Consider the following 23,626-nt stretch of genomic DNA (forward strand, 5'->3'; position numbering starts at 1 on the left):
ATATGGATGAAAAGGTATTTCTTCCCTGCTCCGTCTCTCCCTCCCTCTCTGTGCAGTGTGTAGGAGTGAACTCCCCTCCCACATAAACACACACACACACAGTTTCAAGGCTCAAAGAAGCACAGATCGATGTGTATGAAACAGGCAGGACTACACACACAGTAACACAGTTACACTGCTGAACACCCATCAGTGGCCAGTTTACTGTATTCACCCACAATGCCTCCAAATGCAATTACCATCATCCTTGAATCTCTCCACTATATGTTATTTGATATGTATACACAATTATAAAACATGTTCACAATGGCCTATATTCACCTGTTGACCCTCGTTCGACTCCGCCCCCTTCCTCCATTCTCGACCAATTGGGAGTGGACTTGCCGCTTGACCCGCCTTCTCCAACCACCTGTCTCTCCGAGGACATGGGAGAGTGGCGGCTGCCTGCAAATCTGCACACACAGACACACACACACACACAGACACACACACACAAAATCAAAGCGGTTCTGTTTTTGCATCAGCTCAACATGTGTTTGCCATTGATTAAGAATCCGGAGTTAGAAATGACAGAATAACAGAGTTTGTTTGAAACACAATACATTTTTCCACAGGCTGTGAGTGTGAGTCATTATAAAGAGGTTCTCCTAAGTGTGTACACATGCAGGCACACACACACCACACACTATCCCCTTTCCTCTACCACACTTTAGACACACAAACACCCTTTGGCACACACTATCTATGTTTCCACTTAACTGTCAGGTGAATTTTTTTGAAATGTCGCAAAAACTTCAATGCAAATTTGGTGCGTTTCCATGAAGCAAATAAATTGGCTTCCAGAGCAACAAGAGAAAACAAACCACCAGACAAATGGAAAGAGTCTTTCAAGAATTGATTGGTATTGGGCAAGCTGTTATTGTTCTTTGGTGTCAGCTAATGATAGCCATATTTCATGCTGTGTGAACATGAAAACAGAGTAATGTACTTAGCAACATTCCAGTGCATCAACCAATGACTATACAACTATGATGCAGCCTGTTGGGAGCAACAGTGATTACACTACTGGGATGACTTGCTGGAGAGAGATTTTACAGATAAACAGCCACTTGCCATTATTTATTTAACAAATGCATTTCCAACTAATGACCATAAAACCACAATGGGCGCCTTATATATGGCCGATATTTGACAGCAAACCTCCTGCATTTTTTATGCAACAAATTCTAATACTAATACATCATAATTTGCATGAAAATACTTAAATGAAGCCCAGCTGCACACACACACACACACACACACACACACACAAAGTTCCTATCCTCTCCTCTTCCTTACTGTTCGGGCATGGACTTCTGTCTCCAGTGGGCGGAGCCTGCGGAGGTGTCGCTGGAGCAGGACAGGTTGCTGGGAGAGCTGCGGTTGTGAGGGGAGCGGCCCAACGCCAGGGAGGAGGCCAGGCTGTAGCTCTCACTGCCTGGGGACATCCTGGTGTACACAAGAGAGCACACACACACGGAAACTGGTAAGAATTTGCGAGCAGATGGAAACGGAGGAACTAAACGCAGATGAGATAAACAAATCAAAGCATTGTAGAAACAAAGAAAGTTTGAAGTCGTTCCTTCAGAGGAAATTCCATTGATCGCTACTTTGTACCTCCAGTTCTCACACAGTCTGCATGAAAAGAAACATCATGAATACTTAAAGTTTCTGCTCCAAAATCCCCTGCAAACCAAACGGCTGCCTACTCCCCGACACACGAGCATGTGGAGAATGGTGAGCTATGACTGCAATGATTTGTATTTTTTTCTGTTTTGTTTCACTTGAGCGTTGGAGAAAGCTGAGGGGCTGCAAATATTCGTTATTTCACATGAAAAAAGCGTCTCTCACACAGATTTTTTAGAAGCGATACCATTTCGTCCAAATACACATCCCGCAAAAATTACCTTGCAACCCTTTCAATCAATACTCTAAGATGAAACTTTAATGATCCCCATGGGGAAAACTGGGTTGTTGCAGCAGCAAACATAGTAGGATACAGCAAGGAAATAATAGAATATAAACATAAGAACATAAGAACAATACCAACCAACCGACAGAGTGACTTACACTAGCTGCTCGTCACAGCTAAAAAGCAAATGACAAAGCAGTATTATTATTACTGTATTTTGCATAAGGTCGATAAAAGTGACAGATTACATTTCTACTATATATTATCAATGCTATATGTTACTTATCCATACTTAAACCTCCGAGGGGGCCCTTACCTCTTGGTGTCCAGGGGCCGGCCGTCGCTGCTGACGCTGCGCGGGATGGCGGCGCCCCGCTCCAGCCTCTCGGCGGACAGGGTCTTGCCCACCGAGCTGCCCAGGCTCACGGCCCGGTTGGGCGTGTGGGGCTGCGGCGAGGCGGTCAGCGACTGCTGCGGGCTGCTGGACGTCCGCTGCCACTTGTTGTTGTTGCTGCGGAAGGGGAACTTGTACTCGAAGGAGCCGCCCTCGCCGCCGCTGCCCTTGTACTCCACCACGGGCACGCGGTACAGCTCCGAACAGCCCCTGTGGGAGGGGGGGGATTTAGTTTGATACGGGGGGGGGGGGGTGTTTTGTGTGTGTGTGTGTGTGTGACGGCGATGACCCATATCACTTGGCAGGGGTTAAAAAGGTCTATGAAAGGCTGCTTAATTTCCCCACAGGGTCATTAAACTTTCATCTTATCACATTCCATTGACTTGAATTCCCTAACTAAATCTCTAATCTATAAAGGCTTCTTTTCTGGGTTTTTTTGGACCTGCAAAAAATACTAATTACTAAAAAAAAAAGACAGAAAAAAGAAATCACATGACACACAACCATCCCCCCCTCCCACCCACCTGCGTGGCGTGGCGTCGTCGTGCGGCGGGATGATCGCCACGCGCACCGCCACCGAGGTCCTCAGCAGGTCGATCATCTGCTCGTGGGTGAGCGTCGCCACGGCGACCTTGCAGATCTCCACCAGTCGGCTCCCCTGCCGCAGCCCCGCCTGCCAGGCGTAGCCGTAGGGCTCCACCTAGTGGCACAAGTGTTTCATTGTGTTACAGATGCTTTGACATAGTAGCTACTACAACTTCTGGGCCAAATAAAAACCATGTAGTAGTCCATATAGTCCAGTCCAACTGTGATTTTTCAAGTTTTTTCGAACAAGGTAACAGTAAATACCCCCCCATGAACGATGCAGTCCCCCCTCTGGGCCCCCCAGCCAATCAGAGTGTTTGGAAAATGTTGTGATGCAGTGGTGAGATGCATCATTCTCCCAAATTCTGACAAAATCCGACCAGCAGAGCCTGAGATATCATGTGACGGACAGATGGCTGAGGGGAGGGAGTCCAATCCATAGTCCCCCCCCTACTCTCCCCACTAAAATCACATTATTGTAGGCAAAATTATTTGATTTGGACAAATTCCCCTGTGTCTTACCACTGTTGTTACTCCCATCTCCTGACTACCTTTCCAAAAAAACATCTATCATGTAAAACCTTCTGGTAGAAAAAACCTTCTGGGAGAATTGGAATTGGGAAGGTAGAAAGGGGAGAACAACAAATTTACAGGTAAAACTGAGGCTAACACAATGAATTGGCCCATGATACAGTATATTTACAGAAAAACATACACAAGTTACTTTATAATACTAAAAAAAACAATATATTCAGCCAGTCACCTCGGCCACGATGCCCTCATAGTTGACGTGGAAGCCCAGCTGACCGAGGCCGTTGCGACGAAGTGTCATCTCCGATGTCTCGCAGCCCTTAGTCAAGAACTGGAGGGAGGGGAAAGAGAGAGATGGAGAAAGGAGAGAGAGGGTGAACGAAAAGGCGGGGGGGGGAGATGAAAAAGGAGCAAACGAGAATGAAGAGATTGGGGGACAGAATGTAGGAAAGGGGAGAAATGGAAGAAGGAGTGAGAGGTGGAGAGTAAAACAAAGGTGAACTCATATGCAATCATATTTATCTTCCACAAATGTAATGGCTTATATTTTCCACACGTGTAACGCCGTTTATCTCACTGTACTGGTATTCAGTGTCCGAAATAAACTTTTTTCTGTCTGGTGTTTCGACTGACATGGGGGTGAGTACATAATAACATGCATTTTTCATACAAATATGTCACCCCAACAGTTTTCAGCGCTATTTTGTGTAGAGAATCAGGTACTGAGTGAAACGTTCAATAAAAAACAAGAGCAAATTTTGATTTTATCGTGATTTTGGTGCTTGGTAGTTGGCAATTTCATATCCTGCTGGTAACTGCTTTATCAAGTAGTATTGTTTCAATTAATGGCCCAATGATCCAGAGAAATCACATTCATTAGCACCATATTGCTATCATAACTGGGATTATATGGGTTTTTTTTAATTCAGAGAAAATCAAACTGTAAATTGATTGTTCCAACCTACTTCAATTGAAAATGTATTAGATGTCAGGAAATTACACACAACTTGAAAATCTGTGCATGGAATTAAAAACTGCAAAATGGGGTGTGTGTACATACTGTATGTTCTGAATGTTTTGGGTGTATTCTGTTTACTTTCGAAAGGGATAGGAAAATCCCTTCTCTTCATCTCTTCAGCTAAAGTGATCCCTGAGAGCCTGAACTATAAATAAAGACAAATTAGGGCTTCAGCATAAGTGGTATACCCCTCACTAAGGGCAAACACACAAACACACACACTCCCACACACACACACACATGACAGATGACAGAAAGGAAAGCAGGTGTGTCTCTCACAGTGCCACTTTAGCAAAACCTCTATAGAAGCCAAACTTCACAGGGAAGCCTGAATAAATCATGCTGCAGACTGGCACCTGGGGTAAAATAGAAAAAAACAAGACTTTTGGAGGGTGTGGTAGGAACTGTTTGGAGACTCTTATGATGCTCTCTGATGTTTTTGAATGTGTGCGTGGGAGAGGAAGCGGGAGAGAGTGCAGGAAAGAAACTAAGAGAGAGAGAGCAAGAAAGAAACTAAGAGAGAGAGAGAGAGAGAGAGAGAAAGAGAGAGAAAGGCCTCAAGTTCCAGAAAGCGAGTGGCCCCAAGGCCATTTCCCTTCCTCTCTCTGGCACTGAGGTAGTCCAAACGATTGAAGATTAACGCCAGATGCATAAAATGCAACATGAAAGTACTGCGCTCCCTGAGCTCTCCAAATAACTGTGTGTCTGTGTGTACAAGTTTGTTTGTATGCATGTGCATGTGTAAATCAAAGAGGATGGTGGATTTAACCACGGTTTTCAAGCCAGGTTAAATGTATACAGGATAAAAAGATCACGCACGCACACACACACACACAATTTGAAGGTGGGGAGACACTGGGGAAATGGATGTATTCAAAGGCATCAATGATTACATAAGAAAACAGCTTTTTTTTCTAACCAGTTACCATGGAAACAGCTAAGGAAGAGCTAGCGCCACTTCAGTGTGTGTGTGTGTGTGAGTGAGTGTGTGTGTGTGTGCGCGCCCGTATGTGTGCAATTAGGAGTCTGTTGTCCAGAGACGTTTCTGAAGCGTCCTCCATGAGCTCAGACCGGTAATGAGACAGCAGCTTTGGCATGTAGACACAACAATACTGTCACCCTAGCAGACTGACAGCAAACAGCACCCAGTAGGAGAGGCTGTGAGAGGGTCAGGGAAATGACCCATTGATTTGGTTTCTTAGAACGTCTCTATTGTGGGTGTTTGTGTGTGTTTCTGTGCCGAGGTTGATCGGGTCATACCTGGGTCTAAAACAGTCTTTTGAGAGTCTTCCAACAGTCTGGGAGGCTACTTCCATTTAGTCAACTACTAAAAGGCAGAGTATTAGGGAGTCTGGTTTTATTTTGATTGCAGTGCCTGGCAATAGGATCAAGTAGAGCTGCAACGATTAATCGATTAATCGATTAGTTGTCAACTATTAAATTAATCTATTAACTATTTTGATAATCGATTAATCGGTTTGAGTAATTTTTTAAGAAAAATAAGTCAAAATTCTCTGATTCCAGCTTCTTAAATGTGAATATTTTCTGGTTTCTTTACTCCTCTATGACAGTAAACTGAATATCTTTGAGTTGTGGACAAAACAAGACATTTGAGGACGTCATCTTGGGCTTTGGGAAACACTGATTGACATTTTTCACCATTTTCTGACATTTTATAGACCAAACAACTAATCGATTAATCGAGAAAATAATCGACAGATTAATCGACAATGAAAATAATCGTTAGTTGCAGCCCTAAGATCAAGCTTGTTGATATTGACCAACTACAGTATCATCCCCTTGATGAATGAACTGAACCCGAATTGATGGCATTTCCTTTTAAATTGATATGAAAATGTGGTGGATTCCTATGTATCAGTCTTTACACCCATGTAAGGTCTTGGTGTGTTTATGCGTGTGCGTGTGTGTGTGTGTGTGTATCCTCTAACCTCCAGCCGCTTGACCACCTCTTTGAAGTCTTCCGTGTTGTTGCCGACGCTCCTCAGGGCCACGCTCTCTCCGCGCTCGTAGAAGACCCGCATGGAGGCGGGGCTGCTCAGCGTCCAGCCGATCACGTCCTTGGTGGCACAGTTGAACACCACGGCCTTGGCCTCCTGGTCCAGCAGGATGAGGAAGTCGTTGGAGACGGCCAGCAGGGCCTCCAGCTCCCCCGCGGCGCCGTGGTCCTCGGCGTGCACCGCCCAGGTCACGGCGCCCAGGCTGCGCAGCTCGGCCCCGGAGTACGGCCGGCTCTTCTCCTTCTTCTTGTGCGCCAGCGAGATGAAGGGGAACTTGCCGGAGGGGTCGATGGGCGTGCTGGTGGTGTGGCGCTCGGCGAGGTCGCGCAGGTACTCCTGGCGCGTCCGCGTGGCCATGGCGCGGAACTTGTGCGACTTGTGCGCGGCGTTCTCGGCGTTGATGACCTTGGCGAGCAGGAAGTCCCGGAACACGGAGGACTTGGGGAAGGTCACGCCCTCCGGGATAGGCGGGCCGAAGGAGGGCATGTCTTTGGAGCGAGTGACCGACACGCTAGGGAGGAAAGAAAAGAGGGAAGGGAAAAAGGAAGGGGAGGAGAATGGACGGTCAATAAATCTATTGTGCCAGTATCGGATAACAGTTTGGCAAACGCTGGATAGGTGCTTTGTGCAGGCATGACAAATGGTTCCCATTCAGGATCCTGGGGCCTAGATTCAGAGTTTTTATTACACAGTAAATCAAGTCATCATGTCAAGTCCAAAGCTTGTACTATTTGTATCATTAACAACTGAAATAAAATCTGAAAAAAGTGCTGCCAGATTCCGTGACAGATGGAATGGTTTGAGATTTAAAGCCATGCAGTTTGCTCATAGGAACGCAGGGCAAAGACGAAACCTTGGCCCGGTGGATCATATCTCAGGACTGAGAGAAAAACATTTAGAGGGGAAAAACATTGGGAAAGTGGTGAGGGAGGTAGACTTAGTCCCGGTTTCTACCTCTCTCCTCTTACCAACAAAACAGCTCTGGTTTCTGCATTCTCCGCTTAAATTAGTCTTCCATGTCCTTGTTGGGGTAACGCAAACAGAGGAGTCTGTTTCGTTACCATAACAAAGACATCTGTCAAAATGTTGGTTGACGACATTTATTAAAGAAGGTACTGCGGCATAGAGGCTATGTGTGCTCGGTGTGTCTCTTCCTTCTAACGTTAATATCAGTTACACCTCCCTCTTTCCCTCCCTCTCCATCCCTCCTTTCTCTTTCGTCTCCTTTTTCCTTTCATTAAGCCCCTGGAATGGCCATCTGAGGCTGCTTGCCCTGTCTGGTATGTCAGGAACTCAGCTGGACGGCCATGGCGAGGAGGGAGGGGAGTGGAGGAGGAGGAGGAGGAGGAGGAGGAGGAGGAGGAGAGGAGGCTGCTATTCAAATCCGTCTGCCCAAAGTCTCAGAAAAACAGTCGAGTGAGAGAAGAGGAAAATATGTCTGAGTGCATGGGAGACTTTGAAAGGACAGGGGAATGGAAGGAGAGTGGAAAAGGGGAGTGGTAGTGGGAGGTCAAATGAAAAAGAGAAGTGTGTATGTGTGCCTGTGTGTGTGCAAACGGCCCTCACAGGTATAGTGAAGAAAGATGGAGAAGTGCAGAGGAGAAAGAGAGAAAGAGAAAAAACAACATTTCCTGTAATGAGGGACCGGTAGGCTTACAGCCCGCTCGGTCTCATGTCTTAGTTTATAGCAGCTAGGTAACACAGAGCAGGTATTGTGCTCCTCTGGCCTTGCGTTTGACCGACTGAGCCGTGTGTCTGTGCACAGGCCGGCTGCCCCTGCCTCAACCTCTTCATGCTAATGACTAAATGAGCTCAATTACAGACGCTCTCTCAGGTAATAATTGCCAGCTGACAGCGCGGCGCTGGAGGTCAGAGCGCTCACCCCACACACTTCCCCGCTGACACGCATGTGTTGACACTTAGAGGGCTTAATAGCGCCGTCTAATAAGCAACTAAAGTCAACATGTTGCCCACATATTTCTAAACATACCTCCGAGACACCCTGTCATCACCCGGAGACGTGCGTGGTGTTCAACTAGCCGCCAAATTGTTGACACCTCATTTCCTTGTTTGTGACAGAGGTTAAGAGAGGGAAAACGAAGCTTCTGTGGCTGAAATTGCCTCGGAGATGCCTGGCGTTTCCGATTGTTGTTGTACATTTCCCCGAAGCGGCGCGTGAACTTTCACGGTGTATTACAACAGCGAGGCCGAGAAACTGGAAGCAGCTGAATTCTCCAGCTGAAGGCTGGGGGGGGGGGGGGGGGGGGGAGTGTGTGGAGGTGTGTGGAGGTGTGTGGGCGGTGGGGGCATCCGAACATGCTAAAATAAGTGTCCCTGTAGCTATTATGGTAGTGCAGAATAGAACTGAGTCAAGTGTCGAGTTTCATTTTAATGCTTATGATCTTAAAGGGAAATTCTGGTTATTTAACTAGCTTTTGGCATGCTGGCAACTTATCATTACCCTTGTTCCAACAAGGTGTTACTGGCATTAAATCTGACCAATGAACGATCTCTGAAAAATCCTACTTTTTCAAATTGACGGCCACGAAGCAAGTCACAAGGCCACAAAGCAATATTCGCCTGCATTTGTATAGCTGATAAATGAATCATGCAGGATTAGGAGAGGAATAGCTCAAGTGGCTATAAGCAGGCTGAGCGGATGATTAATATAAAATGTGGCCTTTTATTTTTATTCTTCTGCCGTCACTCAACACATCACTCAATACATCACATCGGCGCTCTAAAAGCACTTGCGCTGATCTCAACCACCCGTGAATCAGTCCGCCAAAGACCTGTGACTCAGAGGACGGGGAACAGAGAGAGGGGGAGTGAGCTAGAGGTAGGGAAAGTCGGGGAGAGAGAACAAGGCAGAGCGAAAAAAAGTGATTGAGAAAAAAAAAGGGCGAGTGAGAAAGAAAGAGGGAGTGTGGAGAGAGAGAGAGAGATGCAGTGCAGTGGGGCTGGCTGAGCTGTATGGCTGCTGTGTGACCCTCGTGGCAGGAGGCTTGGCAGCAGAAATGAAAGAACGCATTCCTGTGGTTTCAGTGATTTGTGGTCTTATAAATATCCGATGTGTGGGCAGCTCCGCTCTCTCAGCATCCACGACCCGCTGCCCACTGAGCCAGGGCAAGAAAAAGAACATGTCAATACCTATGGAGTAGGCGGCTCAGAGGGGTGGGTGTGTGTGTGTGTGTTTGCGTGTGCGTGTATAACAGGTTTCATTCCACTTGCGACAACCAGCAGTCCTCAAAATTACAGTATGATTACCAGTAAATACAATTCTGCCGGTCCTCACAGCAGAAAAGGTTTATATTACACTTAGGGTTTGATTTTAATTGGGGCTGGGTAGGGCGTCCGCTGGCCAAGGCACGAACCATGTGACCACAACATCCTGGGTTCCAATCCGGCCCTTCTCTCTCTCCCAATCTTTCCTGTCTCTCTCCACTGTGAACTATCAAGTGAAGGGAAAAATGCCCCAAACATAATCTTAAACAAAGGTTTAGGGTTGAGGTAAGATTATGGTTGGGATTAGAAATTATGTGATCATCATGTGATCAATAGACAACAAAAAATGTTTTTCTCAAGATCAACCACTGCAATACAACAAAACTAACAAACCATTTGGAGGAAACTAAAAGACAAATGTAAAAATTTCCTCTTTCACCATGTGACAAGTGTCTGGTGACAATGGCACAATGGCAAGGTATTCCTTTAAGACAAGCCCAAGAGTTTAGAGCACTGCAAACATTACTGGATGTCGACATCTATTTGGAAAGCAGCCGTTAAGACTGTATTTTATGAGGCAGGTTTCCTAAGTAGTTGGGATTAACAGGCAATTATGCTCAGTTAAAGATAATATCAGTGCACAGTGCTGGCCCTGCAACCTAATAGCGTTACAGCTACAGCAGCCAATAAAAACCACAGGAGACCGTAGGCTAACTACAAACAGGCACACACAGTGATCAAACGCATTAAAGACCTTAACAGGTTTACACACACCATTACTAATCTTTTTTTGTTTGGCTTCAACAAAACACCTGTGCTTTTTGCAAAAATATCAAATAAAATACCATTCAAAGTCAACAAGCAAAGCCTAAGCTTAATCCTGAAATCAGCCGGAAAACAAGTCCGACACCATTGGTAAGCACCACTCAAATCTAAAAACACAGACACAAAGCAGCCTACATACTGAGAGGGACTTACTGAACAACAACAGCAGAACAAGTAAACATTCATGACATTCAAAGGGGGGAAGAAAGAGACATAATGCACCGGAAGGTCAATTTAGAATTAGGAGACAGAATTAAGGTATCTGCAGGTTTCAGAAAGCCAAATACTTTTTGATATGGGGGCCATGGTGTAGGCATATGCACAAATTGTGCAAGAATTACACTCTCTATGGGATGAAATCAATAGGTATATTCCTCTCATCGATATTTTGCACGGGGTCAAAGAGATTTCAGAGGAGATTTGCCAGGCGTTGAACTCCTGCTGCATATCCCACATGGATCTTGCTGCCTCTGTGTTGCAACTGTCTGGCGGTCACTGGGAAAATCCCTCTGCACTGTGCGACAGCAGGCACACCCACTTAACCCAGATCGCCTTTCTATGTTTGATGCTGGATTATCCTGTTTGACATGCTGGCACACCGTGGCCCCCAATCTTTTAAGACCTTTTTAAATGTTACCTGGAACTGAATTTAAGACCTTAAATTTTGATAATATATTTTAAGACTTTTTCCAACTTTTAATGCAATAATGCATTGAAAAGTCATTTCAGTCAATTTATAGGAAAGGAACACAGCATGTCAAGTAATGTTTGAACAGTGTAGGGTGCAGGTAGTCAACCAGTTGCATTGGCTGTGTAGAGTATTGTGTTAAGTTCAGCTGAAGAGATCAAAACCCCAAAGTAGACAGAGGTACAGAGAGGACCCAGAAACCCAAACACAAGGCTGGGAATACAGTTAAGACTGTTGACTCTATAAGAGGAGTAACGAGTTATGGCTGAAGGAGAAAGGATTAATAGACTCACAGCTGTAATGATGATGCACTTGGCAGGACCCTCTATTTGCACGCGCATGTGCATGTGGCTCTGTTTGTGTATGTATGCGTGCATGTGCTGTAATGATGATCCACTTGGCAGGACCCTCTGTTTGTGTATGTGTGTGTGTGTGTGTGTGTGCGGTTGCTCAGTAACGAAGTAGCCCCATGGGGCACAATTAAGACCTCACACACAATGCGCTCCGACAGCAATTAAAACACCCATTAGAGGGAGAGCGAGCGAGAGTGTGAGAGAGAGAGAAAGATGAGAGAGACGGAGAAAGAGAGTAGATAACAGGACAGCGACAGGCATAAACAGCGAGTGAAAAGTCCTTCACAGCTAAACAGGTTTTTGGAGGAAACTTGGGAAGAAAAGCAGCATGTTCATTATTCCTTTATAATGACGCTGGGCTGGCTCATTGGATTTTATCTCGCACATCTCTGACAATGTGGTAATAAATCGTGAGCAGTCCTGAGAGGGCTCTGGATACCCACAGCCTACTCTATGCTGAAAAGAAACATGCATGCTGCCTAGAATGAGGTCATTATAAAAGGCAGTGACAGATGAACACATTTTGAGAGGGGCAAATTTGTTTCAGCAGTGATGGGAAATGACTAATGCGGTAAAAAAAATAATTTGCTCAAAACTACATCTAGATCTCAAAATGTCACCAACCGCTTGTACTATGGCCTCGAACTCATCAGTCGGGCTCTGTGTATTGTGTGCATCTGTGTGTCGACAGGTGCGTATACGCGGCGGTAGTGTGTCTCACCTGTAGGAGGTATTGTCGGAGCAGGGGTTGTGTGTGCGCACCACCACGAAGACGTGCTGGAAGTGGGAGCGGATGTTCTTGGGCGTGAAGGGCTGCGCCCCGGGTTCCTGGAACACGATGGTGACGATGTCGTTCCCTATGTGCCGCTTCCGCAGCAACTGGGAAAAGCACACAGACAGAGAGGATGAACTCTTTACCAACACATCAATGGCAAATTCCACCTTAAAAATAAACGCATGTGTTTTTATGACAACCCTGGCCCGGGTAATCAGTGTTTATAAATGTGTACGTTCCTCCCAAAGCTGAAATAAAAGAACCAAGGCTAATGTATGATGTAAACAAACAATATGTCTTGGTGCCGCTGAGCTTACACACCCAAGAGAGCTTTTTATCACAGTGTTGCTAACAGTTCTAGGCCAGAGAATGCACCAATATATCTGGAAAAATGTAGTCACACTGTCCACAAAGTGCTCTATTCCAACAAAGATGACACTCTTGCTTCGATCATTTAGAGAAAAAGAACTTCTCATGTACACAAACCTAAACTTTACTGTCGATCAGTGGCGAGTGGAGTGACACAATTTAAATGTTATGGTGGATTCTGTTAAAACGGTGAATCGTTGTTCTATTAACATACCTGCTGTTTGTTGTTGGGCGTGTAGGGCAGCATGGTGGACACATGGAACATGATCTCATAGTCCTTGTAAGTGGTGTACAGGGAGTGGGTGCCCGTCGAGTCGGCTGGAAGGGAGGCAATTACATATGATTTGATTTGACTTGAAGTAGAAGAATGGTTTCATTTATAACCGAGTCCTGTGTACAGAAGGATTTGAAAGAGATATAGAGAAAGCAAAATAAGAATAAAATCAAAACACATTTCTGTCACATGAACTGGAAATCATCTCTGATACAGTAAAGATGAAGTTAATTCTACATGCAAAGAGTGATTCTCAGTGCATCATATTATTTCCACACGATTGCTTGCATCGTTTATGGCCAGAAACCAGTGTCTAGTGCCCGCTGCTGGAGCAGACTCAATTTTGGCACTTGTTCTCAGATATGTTCTGCCCAGCCTCGCTCTCTCTCTCTCTCTCTCTTTCTCTCTCTCTCTTTCTCTCTCTCTCTTTCTCTCTCTCTCTTTCTCTCTCTCTCTCTCTCCATCTCTCTCTTTGTGTCAGGCATTTCTCTCTCATCAGCTGTCCGTGCAAGCCGCCATCTCTTTCTCTCTCCCTCGATATCTACAACTCTGCCTGGGCTAGTGTGTCCTTTTTTCTCCTCGTCCTCTGCTGCAAAATGCTGATCAGATGGTCCCATTGTTCCATTAGCTCTTAACAGACTCCGGCCCTAAAGACAGCCACAGCATCCGCTGCGCATTAACAACCAATTCCACAGTCTGTCGATGTGCTCTGTTCAGAGAGCGAAACAGTCGCGGGGTGTTTAAAAGCCCGTACTTAACCTAGATTAACTCAATTAATTACACTCATTCTGTAGGGAATGTCTGGGATGGCTGTATTTAATTTAATAAAAGGCCACTAAACATTTAACTGTACCGCACTTCCCGCAACAGGTGACTGGGGAGACTTTAGAATACAAAGAAATGCTGGGAGTGTTGTCTCAAAAAGCATTATGAGCCATGATTTAATTGATGGGGCTTTAATGGAGTAAAATAGCTAAAACAAGGTTACATAAGAGACAGAAAGAGGGACACAGAGAGAGAGAGAGAGAGAGAGAGAGAGAGAGAGAGAGAGAGAGAGGAGATAAAATGGAATCTTGGCTATGACAGAGACAGAGAAAGACAGAGGATTACAAAGTTATGATGTTTTCATACTTGGTCAAGAGAATTCACAGCCTTTCACATTTTTTTTTAAAACACATTTTCTGAGCAAAATCAGACCCCACTGAAGGTTCCCTACAAACATTTTGACATTGAATAGATGTCGATACGGCCCGCAGCAATGTTTCAAACCTGTGGGCTGACGTTGTAAACCTGCGGTGTTGGTCTTGACCTCCTGCATGCCGCTGTCCATCAAATGCTTGTTGGGCAACTGAACTCAAGACTTCTTTAAATCAATAAGAATTCCTATTTTTTGTGTGAGTGAATCTGTGTTTCTCCTACTGCTGTGGGGCCACCCTGGCTGATTGGTATTGGTTTTGATGTCAGTGTAAGATAGTCTGAATGCTATTCCCACTGTACTAAGACAACTTTTTTCTGTGTATACATGTGCATATGATGTATGTGCATACTCTTGGTGTCCAGCTGGGCGCGGTACTTGGTGAAGCCTTTGAGCCTGACCCTCTCCCCCAGCAGATGGAGGAACTCCTCCAGCGCCGGGCCGGCCGATTCGTTGTTGTACATCTCCTCCTCGCTGCTCTGGCCCGCCATGCAGTACATCACCCCCACCTTCAGCTGGAAGCTCAGCTACGGAGAGGAGACGGGTGGGTGGGATGAAAAGAGGGTGGTGGTGAGGTGGGGTGCGGGCAGAAGGATATTACTGGGTAAGAAATCATGTCAGAGAAATCATGTTGACATTTCATGGAGAACTCATGTTGGCATTTTAAGAATAACCACCTTGGGTTGTACTGGAGTGATTGCGTTGCCATTTTACAGAGAAATCATGTTGACATTTTCAGAGAGTTCAGGTTTTGATGATTGCAGCACCGGGCAGCGGTATCAAAGTGTTTGTTTTTCTGTGGCGTGTGTGTGTGTATTATTGCGTTTGCATTGCGCGTGTGAGTGTGACACGCTTTGCAGGTGTGTGTTTCTCCACTTAAACGTCCACGTACAGTAATAGTCCGTAAGTGAGACTGAATGATTAAGCATAAATAAAAAATAAAAAATACATGATGAGACATCCACCGTTTGGAAAAGGAGACACCTATTCTTATGAAACGATTAATAAAGCAGAAAATGAGAATAACGTCCTGTACTGTATACAGCAGTTCAGGAATCAATTCTTCAAATATAAACAATCAAATGAACATTTCTCTCTCTCCTCATCTCGTCTCCTCACCCCCTGCTCGTCCAGCTTCATCAGCTGCTCTGTGACCTTGGGTGTGTTGAGCGCCAGGCGCAGGCAGTGGGCGTTGAGCTCGGGCACCAGGTAGTCCAGCACTTCTTTGAGGGGCAGGCCTCGAGCCAGACCGTGCTTAGAGGTGGAGGGCACCGCGTCCTCCAGGATGGCCCCACGCAGGGTGTTCAGCTGGAGAGGCAGGGGAGCAGGAACGGGAGAAGAGGAAATGCAAGGATTAAGGCTGCGACTGTGAAGATGGTCTATGTCTCAAGTCTCTTACGTAACAATACAATACGTTACAAATGTAATGATGAAAGAACAAACAGAGACCAATCCATAGTCCCTGATTTCACGATGGGGCACAGCTATAATCATTAGCATTATACTAACAGTAATGGAGTCTGCTGTCTGCCTGCATTCTGCTTCTGCTAGCAATCACAACTCATCCTGATCTAACACCAGCCATGGATAGCCATCATATGGAAGATTTTATGGAAAGTTGCTGGTAGTCAATTAAAATGTGACATTTTGGCCAATGGTCAGGAGCAGTTTGAGGTAGTATGCCTTATTGAGTCTACTTCAGCAGGAGTTGGACACTGCCTGATAGATTTAACAAGCAGAATTCAAGCTGGCATTGGTGAGCTTGGGGACAAGCCAGCCAATCAAAGGATTTAAGGAGATAATTGTTGATGATGATGATGACCTATAATTCCTGTTACGCAAGCACCTAGCAGCACTAAAATGGACAACATGGGAAAAAACATTGTTCATCCCAATGTTTCTTATTATGTTATCACATCTTTTTCTGCATTCCTTAAATCATGCCACAGCCACTTATTTAAAAAACATTGCTCATCCAAGTGTTTTTTGCTATGATGTCCATTCCAGTGCTGCTAGGTGCTTGCTCGAGGAGGATTGCCAGCACTCTGTTCTTAAATATTGTTGTTTTCTTTTTTCTTTTTTCTTTTTCGCATTGATTCAGAGCAAATCAAAACACTGTGACAAAAAAGGGATTCTCCATTTTGAGGAGTCTGGAACGATCAATCTGCCCAGTGCGTTTTTATCTTTAGAGCACATAATCACACCGAGTACAGCAGAAGCACGGTCACACAGTGATCAGAACAGAATGTGTGTGGGCTGTGCCGCTGCTACTGCTACTGCTACTGCTACTGCTACCGCACAGCTTCCACTATGGAGACTCTTAGGCTTCAGGCTAAAACAAACTCAAGGAGGACTTCAATGAATAAATCAGGAGGACTGTAAGAAGGACCGGGACCTGTATATCTAACAAGAGAAAATAAACACAGCTGAATATCTGTAGTGGTCCCATGGCTCTTGTGGATCGCTGATAAGTGTCTGTGTTTTGTGTGTCTTCACATAGTGCTCAGTAAGCCCACTGTCGGTGGCTACACCCTCTGGGTTAAACAAACTGAAGGAGAGAAGCGCTCCAGCTGGTGGAGAGAGGACAATGGCTGTGCTCTGTAGACACTGGGTTATTCTCACCAACGCCATCGCATCCCACTCACTCCCACACACATACCTGCCCAGCTCCCTGCTCTCAAAATAGCAATTAGAGAGGGAGAGAGGGAGGCGGGAGGAAAATAGAGAGGAAAAAAACAGCACACTAGGCCGTGTGTCATCCCAAGAGATTGGAACGGTTATTACTTATGGGGAGCTTCTATACGAGAGCGATGCTTTTTTTCCCCTCTACACTCAAATACATTTGGTGTTATTTTAGTCTCTTTTAGCTGGGAAATGGCACGGCTCAGTCCTTCACAGACGTAGGCTGACAAATATGGCGGGGTGGGCGTTTCAGCTCAGGGGACGGGGACATGCTTCTCTGGAGCTTAGAAGTGTGTCTATAGGAGGAGATGGCGGCAAGGGCTGGAGGGATTCATGAAAAGGTTTCTTCTCAGTGCAGACTGCGGGTTGAGCGTAGGGAAGAGGAGCTCCTAATGAAATACAACATGTAACGATCTCAGGTGGAGCGGAGGAGAGGAGGGGGCGGCATCTAAGGTCTTGTGGAAGGCACATCTGACAACCTTGAGATAAAGCTTTTAGAATGTCTCTAACGGTGTTCTCAGTAAGCAAAGTCGGGCGGAGATCCTTCATGCTAACGCCCACGCCATTTGAACTCATAACGGCCTCTCGGTGACAACAGCCAGTGTAAATATTGACACACAACTGAGCATTCATGGCTCCATCGTCTACAGCTGTGAATATATCTTAGTGAATGGACAGATATCTAAAAGACAACAACAACGTGTACCTCGCTAGTTCTGAAGATGACCCTGTAGTTGTACTGCTGGCCGTGCTCCTTGTGCTCTTCCAACTTCTCCCTCCTCAGACTCACCGCCACTGGGCCCAGGGTCTCGTCCATCCCCAGGTAGTTCCAGTGCTCTGGGGGGAGAGGCGGGACGGGATTGGAGGGGGGGAGAGAGAGGGAAGGAGGAAGCGGGAGAGAGAGGAGGAAGCGTTACGGCGAGGGCAGAGGGATGGAAAGGACATTCCTTAAGTCATGCCCATTAAGACCCATTAAGGTTGAGTCACGCCAACGCGGTTTGCTCACCTCTGAGGTAAAAGTACTTGCGATAGTAATAGGCGCCGAGGTCAACGTGCTCCACGATGTATCGCTTGGCCCTGTCGGCGTGCTGGCCCTGCCCGTCCTTGGGGGCCTCCAGCACGGCCACACCGGCGTTGGTGAAGTGGGTGGTGAGGGTGGCCTCCAGGGGGCCTTCCTCCGTGCTGCCCGAGGAACTGCTCGAGCTCCCACCGCTGCCTATGCTGCCCTGCTGGAGGACAGAAGACCAGGAAGAGTTACAAGGGTAAAGGTGCCAGATTCCGCCATATTATCACTATTGGATCTTCAGAAAAACTTTACAATACACTATTAGCCTTTGTAGTGATCTATGCAAAAAGCTATTTATCATAAAGATACAGTAATAATCATATTCTTGCCCAAAGCCTACCTGTTTGGAAGGACAGATGCTCCTCTCACCCTCTCCGCCGACCTCGTTCCTGAAGCAGGGGCAGCTGAGCACCAGGTCATTGCTCTTGTCGTCACCAGGGTCCAGGGCGGGATTGGTGCCGTGTCCTCCTCCTGTTCCGTCCTTGGTGCTCAGCTCCTCTTGCGAGCCACAGGGTGACCCGTACACTCCGCTCTGATTGGAGGAGAGGGAGGAAGAGGCCGAAGCGGAAGCGGAAGCGGCGGCGGCGGCAGAGGCGCCGGTAGTGGTGTTCTTGCGCTTGCCCCCCGACTGCCGGCTGTGGACGGCCTCGTTAAGGTCAAAGAGCAGAGACTGGACGTCGAAGTGGGCGAAGCCTTTCTGGCACACCCAGGGTTTGGGAGGGGGGCCGCTCTCGTCCCCTTTCCCCCCATCCTCTGCGTCTGAGCCAGCCCGGGACGAGTCGCCCTCCACCTTCACGCTGCGCAGCTTGCGGAATATCGACTCTCCGCCCGTCTCAGACTTTGACCTCCTCTTCAAGTGCTTCTCTCGCTCCTTCAGGCGGCTGGCGGGGCTGCCTCTGGCCGGACCCAGGGGTCCGTCAGGCAAGTCCAGGGCAGCCTGTTTGATGGGGGCCACGGTAAGGAGCTCGCCCAGCCTCTCCGGAGCCGGGCTTCGCTGATCAGGAGCCTCAGAGGACTGGTAGCCCTTTAGCATGTCAAAGAAGCTCTCTCCTGACACCCCGTGTTTATCTATAGAGGAAGTGCTGCCGTACTCGCGGTGCATGGGTGTCCAGCCGGAGAAGGACCAGCCCTCGCTGCCGTCCCCGTCCAGCTCACTGATGGTGATATCGCTGTTACTGCGCTGGCGGATGCGCCTCATGCCTTTGCGAGGTGAGCCCAGATAGCCATCTGGTGACAGGAAGCGATTGTCCTTCCCTTTGCTCTGCATCTTGTTCTTCAGGGTGTTGTGGATGTTGCGCAGCATGGATGAGTCCTGCGGGCTGATCAGGTGGCCCAGCTTGGCTGACAGATTGCTGTGGGCAGTGACGGCTGACATCCCGCCTCCTCCTCCCCCTCCGCCGCCGCCTCCTCCAACTCTTTCTCTTTCTCCACTTCCTGATCCCGAAGAGCTGGTGGTGGTGGAGCTGGGCGAGTCTGTTTCCACGGTGATATGCCAAACACCTCCTCCTCCCCCGTCTTTCCTCGGGGGCCAGTCGGCCACCCGGGCGCGAACCCCCATCTTGGGGACGCCGGGGTTGGTGCCAGTGGTGGAGGAGGAGGAGATGTGGGCGCTCTCGCTGCGGGGGGGCGGCGCCCCTCCGTTGGGCAGTCGCAGGCGGCGGGTATAGAACTCGTCGGTGGCGGGCACCGAGCCGCCGACCGAGCGCTCGGTCTGGGAACGCTTCAGACTGGTCATGATGGAGCCGGGAAGAGGGTACGGGGAGGGGAGATGGGAGGGAGAGGTAGGGGTGTGGGATTGGATGGGGTGGTGGGCTCAGATGAAGGTCAGCATTATGCCCACTGAGAGGAGAGGAGAAAGAACCTCATGGACACATGGGGTGCTGCAGGAAGAGGAGAGGAGAAGATTTATGAGTAGGGGCCATAAGGAGGAAGACAGAGCAATAATCCATACAGTCATTGGATTAAGGAAATCCACCAAATGAGCTCTGGGTCAAAAACTATGATTAAATTACCGGTCTGCAGTATACAATATTACAGTACATAATGCTAGTCAATCAAATCAGTGTAGAGAAGCTTGCATTTACATTATTTCTGCATTTACTGTACCTTTACGGAGCTGGAGCTTGATGGAGAGAAAAGAGACGAGACGGTGGAAGTTCACAGTAGTCGGCAGTCACTAAAAGATGGTCTGCATTGCAACCATCCTAGAACTGAACTGAACTCAATCTGGAAGGGGCAGCAGTCAGCAACTGAGAAGGAGAGGATGGAGAGAAAGAGGAAAACAGTGGAGAAGATAGGGAGAAGGGGGAAGGGAGAAAACCAGAGGAGATGATCAGAAGAAGGGGGAGAGGAATCAGAAAAAAAACATGTTAGAGAATATAAGACATCACAGCTTCTACAGTATCAAAACTGACCTACAAAACTCAGAGTATCTCTCAGATACTCCATCTGCCAGGAAACAATGGGAAACTACTGTACATCTGCAGGATTTAGATGATCAAAAAAAGCATGTAAAAGCATGTTCATATCACAAACAAACAAGCAGAACAGTTGATCTAGACTAGGGCTGGGCGATATGGACCAAAAATCATATCTCGGTATTTTTAGGCTGAATGGCGATACATGATATATATCTCGGTATTTTCTACAAAGTGGGCTAAATGTTCAGTTGTAAGTAGGGCTGGGCGATATGGACAAAAACAAATATCACAATATTTTTGACCAAATACCTCGATATCGATATTGCGACAATATTGTAGGGATGACTATTGGTGCTTTCACAAAATATTTACACATGAGATTTTTGATAAATAATCATCAGTAATGTGGATATAATGACTAAGTGGGTAAAGGCAAATAATAGAACAGCTAGAACAGTCTGGTAAGTTCAGAAAATGACATCACTTTACTGTAATGCAGCCTTTAAAACCAGGAAAAGACAACACTTATGCCATATCACCATATTACGATATCCAAACTCTAAGATGATATCTAGTCTCATATTACGATAACGATATAATATCAATATATTGCCCAGCCCTAATCTAGACTTGGCTATACTTCACTGTCAGTGGAGAGGCTTGTGGCAGGGAAGCCTAGTGGTTAGAGAGACCATCCAGGTACTCAAGGTTACAGATTTGATCCCCACAACAGGCAATATTCCCATTGACAGCCACGTATTTTCTCACAGTGTTCTTGAGCAACACACTGAACCTCTTCCTGTTAACTGGTAAGAACGTCAGCTAAATACCGACATCAAGGGAGTCATGTCTCTTTTTGTCAGGACTTGTGTTGATGACAAAGGAATAACGTTTTTCTTGTTCCTACCTCTTAAGAAAACCTGTTCAAGTTCACACATCTCGACCTAACTGTTCCCAGTAAGCGTTCAGCAGATTAAAGACTAATGGAATATGAAATGACAAAATCAACATCACCGTATCTGCAGGCTACAGCAGGGGTGTGCACCTTTCATGTGCATGGGCAGATGTAGTTCATTAACTCGATCAAGAACAATGTGACAGATGGCTATAAGCCTGTAACACTGAACATCAAGAGAGCTGAGAAAGAGCAATACTTCTGTAACAGCGTTAGGCTTTTGTTCTATCCATGATGGTGCAGAAGTTCTCTCTTTTAGACCGCTCTGTGTCGCCATGGTGATAAGGACAAGACTTATATGTATGTGTGTAACGACAGCCGGGCCCTTCTTCTAATTCAGTCTCCTCTATGCTTTGCTCTCTGGGTAAAAACCCATGACTAGTACTAAAACCAACTATCTGAAGCACCAGTCTTCACAAGTTGTAGTTGTTTGTACCTGGAGTTTTTCAAGGCCACGGGCCAGTCAGAGAACATCAGAAAAAGACCTCTCTCCAGTTCAGTGGCGGCACAAGTCGAAGATAACAAACAGACAAGCCAGACAGCCTGATTATTCACACCCAAAACACTATGGGTCCAATGTGCTGCATTTTTACCATCTGTTCCAACACAAATCCAATGGGCTTTGTTTTCCCAGTCTGCAGGCCTAGGGATGGTACTGACAGAGCTACAGTATCTCCTCGCCTGCCTATTGGTGAGCTGTTCAGATGGGCTGTTTTAGCAGCATGACATCCTAGTCTGGGCTTCTGTCGGGCTTGAAACACTAAGGTGTTTGAAGTATAACAAGCAGAAACTCAAAGCTCAAAACTCAAAGCCGCTCTTGCTTCACAGCCAGGTGTGTGTGTGTGTGTGTGTGTGTGTGTGTGCGTGCGTATGTGTCTGTGAGAGACAGAGAGTGTGTGAGAGGGATTTCACTTTGCAGACACACATAGTGCACAGGTTTGTGCAGCGGGGCCGTTTTTGATATGGTAAAGAAGCCTCTCGGTCTGCTGTTGAAAGTGATAATATTAATTCTAAAGAGGAGAACCACACTGTGAAATTATCTTCCTGAGAGTCAACGGGCAGTCGTATAAGTTGTCCCAGCTTGCGATAATCCCACTAGAAACACAGACATAAAACCATCTTGGGTGGATAATAATTAAATAATTACAATGCATTTTCAAAAGAAATTGTGAATTGTGGAATTCAGTTGTCATGAATATAGATGAATTCCACCAGAGGCAGTCTCTCCTATGCCAGCAAACTCATCTAAGCTTCTCAAACTCTGTCGTAAATAAAGAATCTGTTAACACTACAAAACTAACAAGTCTCCAAAGATTGTGTAGACCAGTGGTTAAAAACCCTTTTCAGAAACAACTTTGATCACACACAAAAATCAACAGAATACCCAATGACAGATAAAGCCTTGTGCAATCATAAATAGTAGCATTTATCCAGGCAGAGCAACGTCCAAAATGCATTAACCTGGACTAAATGTGTGCACTAATAAAACCAATTTGGTTTAATTTTTAAGAAGTAAGTACATGTTTGTATTTACTTCTACTTACACCTCCTATCAACTCCCAGGCACAGTAGTTTTGGGGTTCAAGTCATTGGTTCTTGATTCACTTTTGGGATTCAAGATTGAAAATCTGAAATCAATTTGCGATGTCCAATGCATTCCAGTTATTTTGTGAAATTTCATAAATTACTTATGTGGTGTACCTACTTTCCCTCAACCTGTCTCATCTACTTCAACTTCAGTTAGGGATTTCCTACATTTCACAGAATGACTTTCAACAAGTCCCAGAGAATGGGGTTCTGTGTGCGATATACGTGTAGGTGGAGAGAGCAAAAGAAATAGTGCAGTCAAGTTTTACCAGTTGAGAAAAAGTAGAGAGATCAATGCCGGGGTGTGTCATGCCTAGTTGTTCAAACAACAAAAAACATTGAAATGGGCGTTGTATTTCACCCACTACTGATGACAGATCCCAAAACATGTTGTGGCTGCATTGCATTATGGTCTACTGAGGCTTCTGTCAGTGGTGAAATTGGTCTCTCTGGTTCTTCCTACGATGGATTTCTCCCTGTATGATTGTTGAAGCTCTTGCGCTTTGATTCCGAGGGACACCAAAACCTGACGTTTACCATTGATGTTTTAGATTGCTGAAAAAAAATCTGCAGATCTGTCAGTAACAGTATGGCAGTTGTAGAAAGTTGTGGCAATCCAATATCTTTACTGAACCAAGACCGGCTGGTTTTTCTGCTCCTGAGCACATCAAATTTCTCTCTTTAGGCGAAGGAGAGAAGAAATGGCTCAATGTGC

The 23,626-nt window shown here is 46.3% G+C and overlaps 1 protein-coding gene across 1 annotated transcript in view; it reads right to left on the bottom strand.

The window, feature by feature from the left end:
- sipa1l1 (signal-induced proliferation-associated 1 like 1) overlaps nt 1–19,684 on the bottom strand; it is a 30,731-nt gene extending 11,047 nt beyond the window's left edge. Inside the window, exons 1-13 of the mRNA XM_071519903.1 lie at nt 18,290–19,684; nt 17,890–18,109; nt 17,590–17,720; nt 15,321–15,509; nt 14,554–14,728; nt 12,947–13,050; nt 12,310–12,467; nt 6,429–7,008; nt 3,694–3,792; nt 2,870–3,045; nt 2,268–2,555; nt 1,339–1,488; nt 322–452 (exon numbers count right to left, since the gene is read on the bottom strand). Coding sequence (XP_071376004.1) covers nt 322–452; nt 1,339–1,488; nt 2,268–2,555; nt 2,870–3,045; nt 3,694–3,792; nt 6,429–7,008; nt 12,310–12,467; nt 12,947–13,050; nt 14,554–14,728; nt 15,321–15,509; nt 17,590–17,720; nt 17,890–18,109; nt 18,290–19,684 — 3,796 coding nt within the window. The remainder of the gene's footprint in view (nt 1–321; nt 453–1,338; nt 1,489–2,267; nt 2,556–2,869; nt 3,046–3,693; nt 3,793–6,428; nt 7,009–12,309; nt 12,468–12,946; nt 13,051–14,553; nt 14,729–15,320; nt 15,510–17,589; nt 17,721–17,889; nt 18,110–18,289) is intronic.
- Between the last annotated feature and the right edge of the window lie 3,942 nt (nt 19,685–23,626).

Source organism: Centroberyx affinis, unplaced genomic scaffold (assembly GCF_046629955.1).
Source record: "Centroberyx affinis isolate AG114_WGS23_722 - 3 ecotype Tasmania unplaced genomic scaffold, CSIRO-AGI_Caff_v1 ptg000749l_1, whole genome shotgun sequence".
Lineage (NCBI taxonomy): Eukaryota > Metazoa > Chordata > Actinopteri > Beryciformes > Berycidae > Centroberyx > Centroberyx affinis.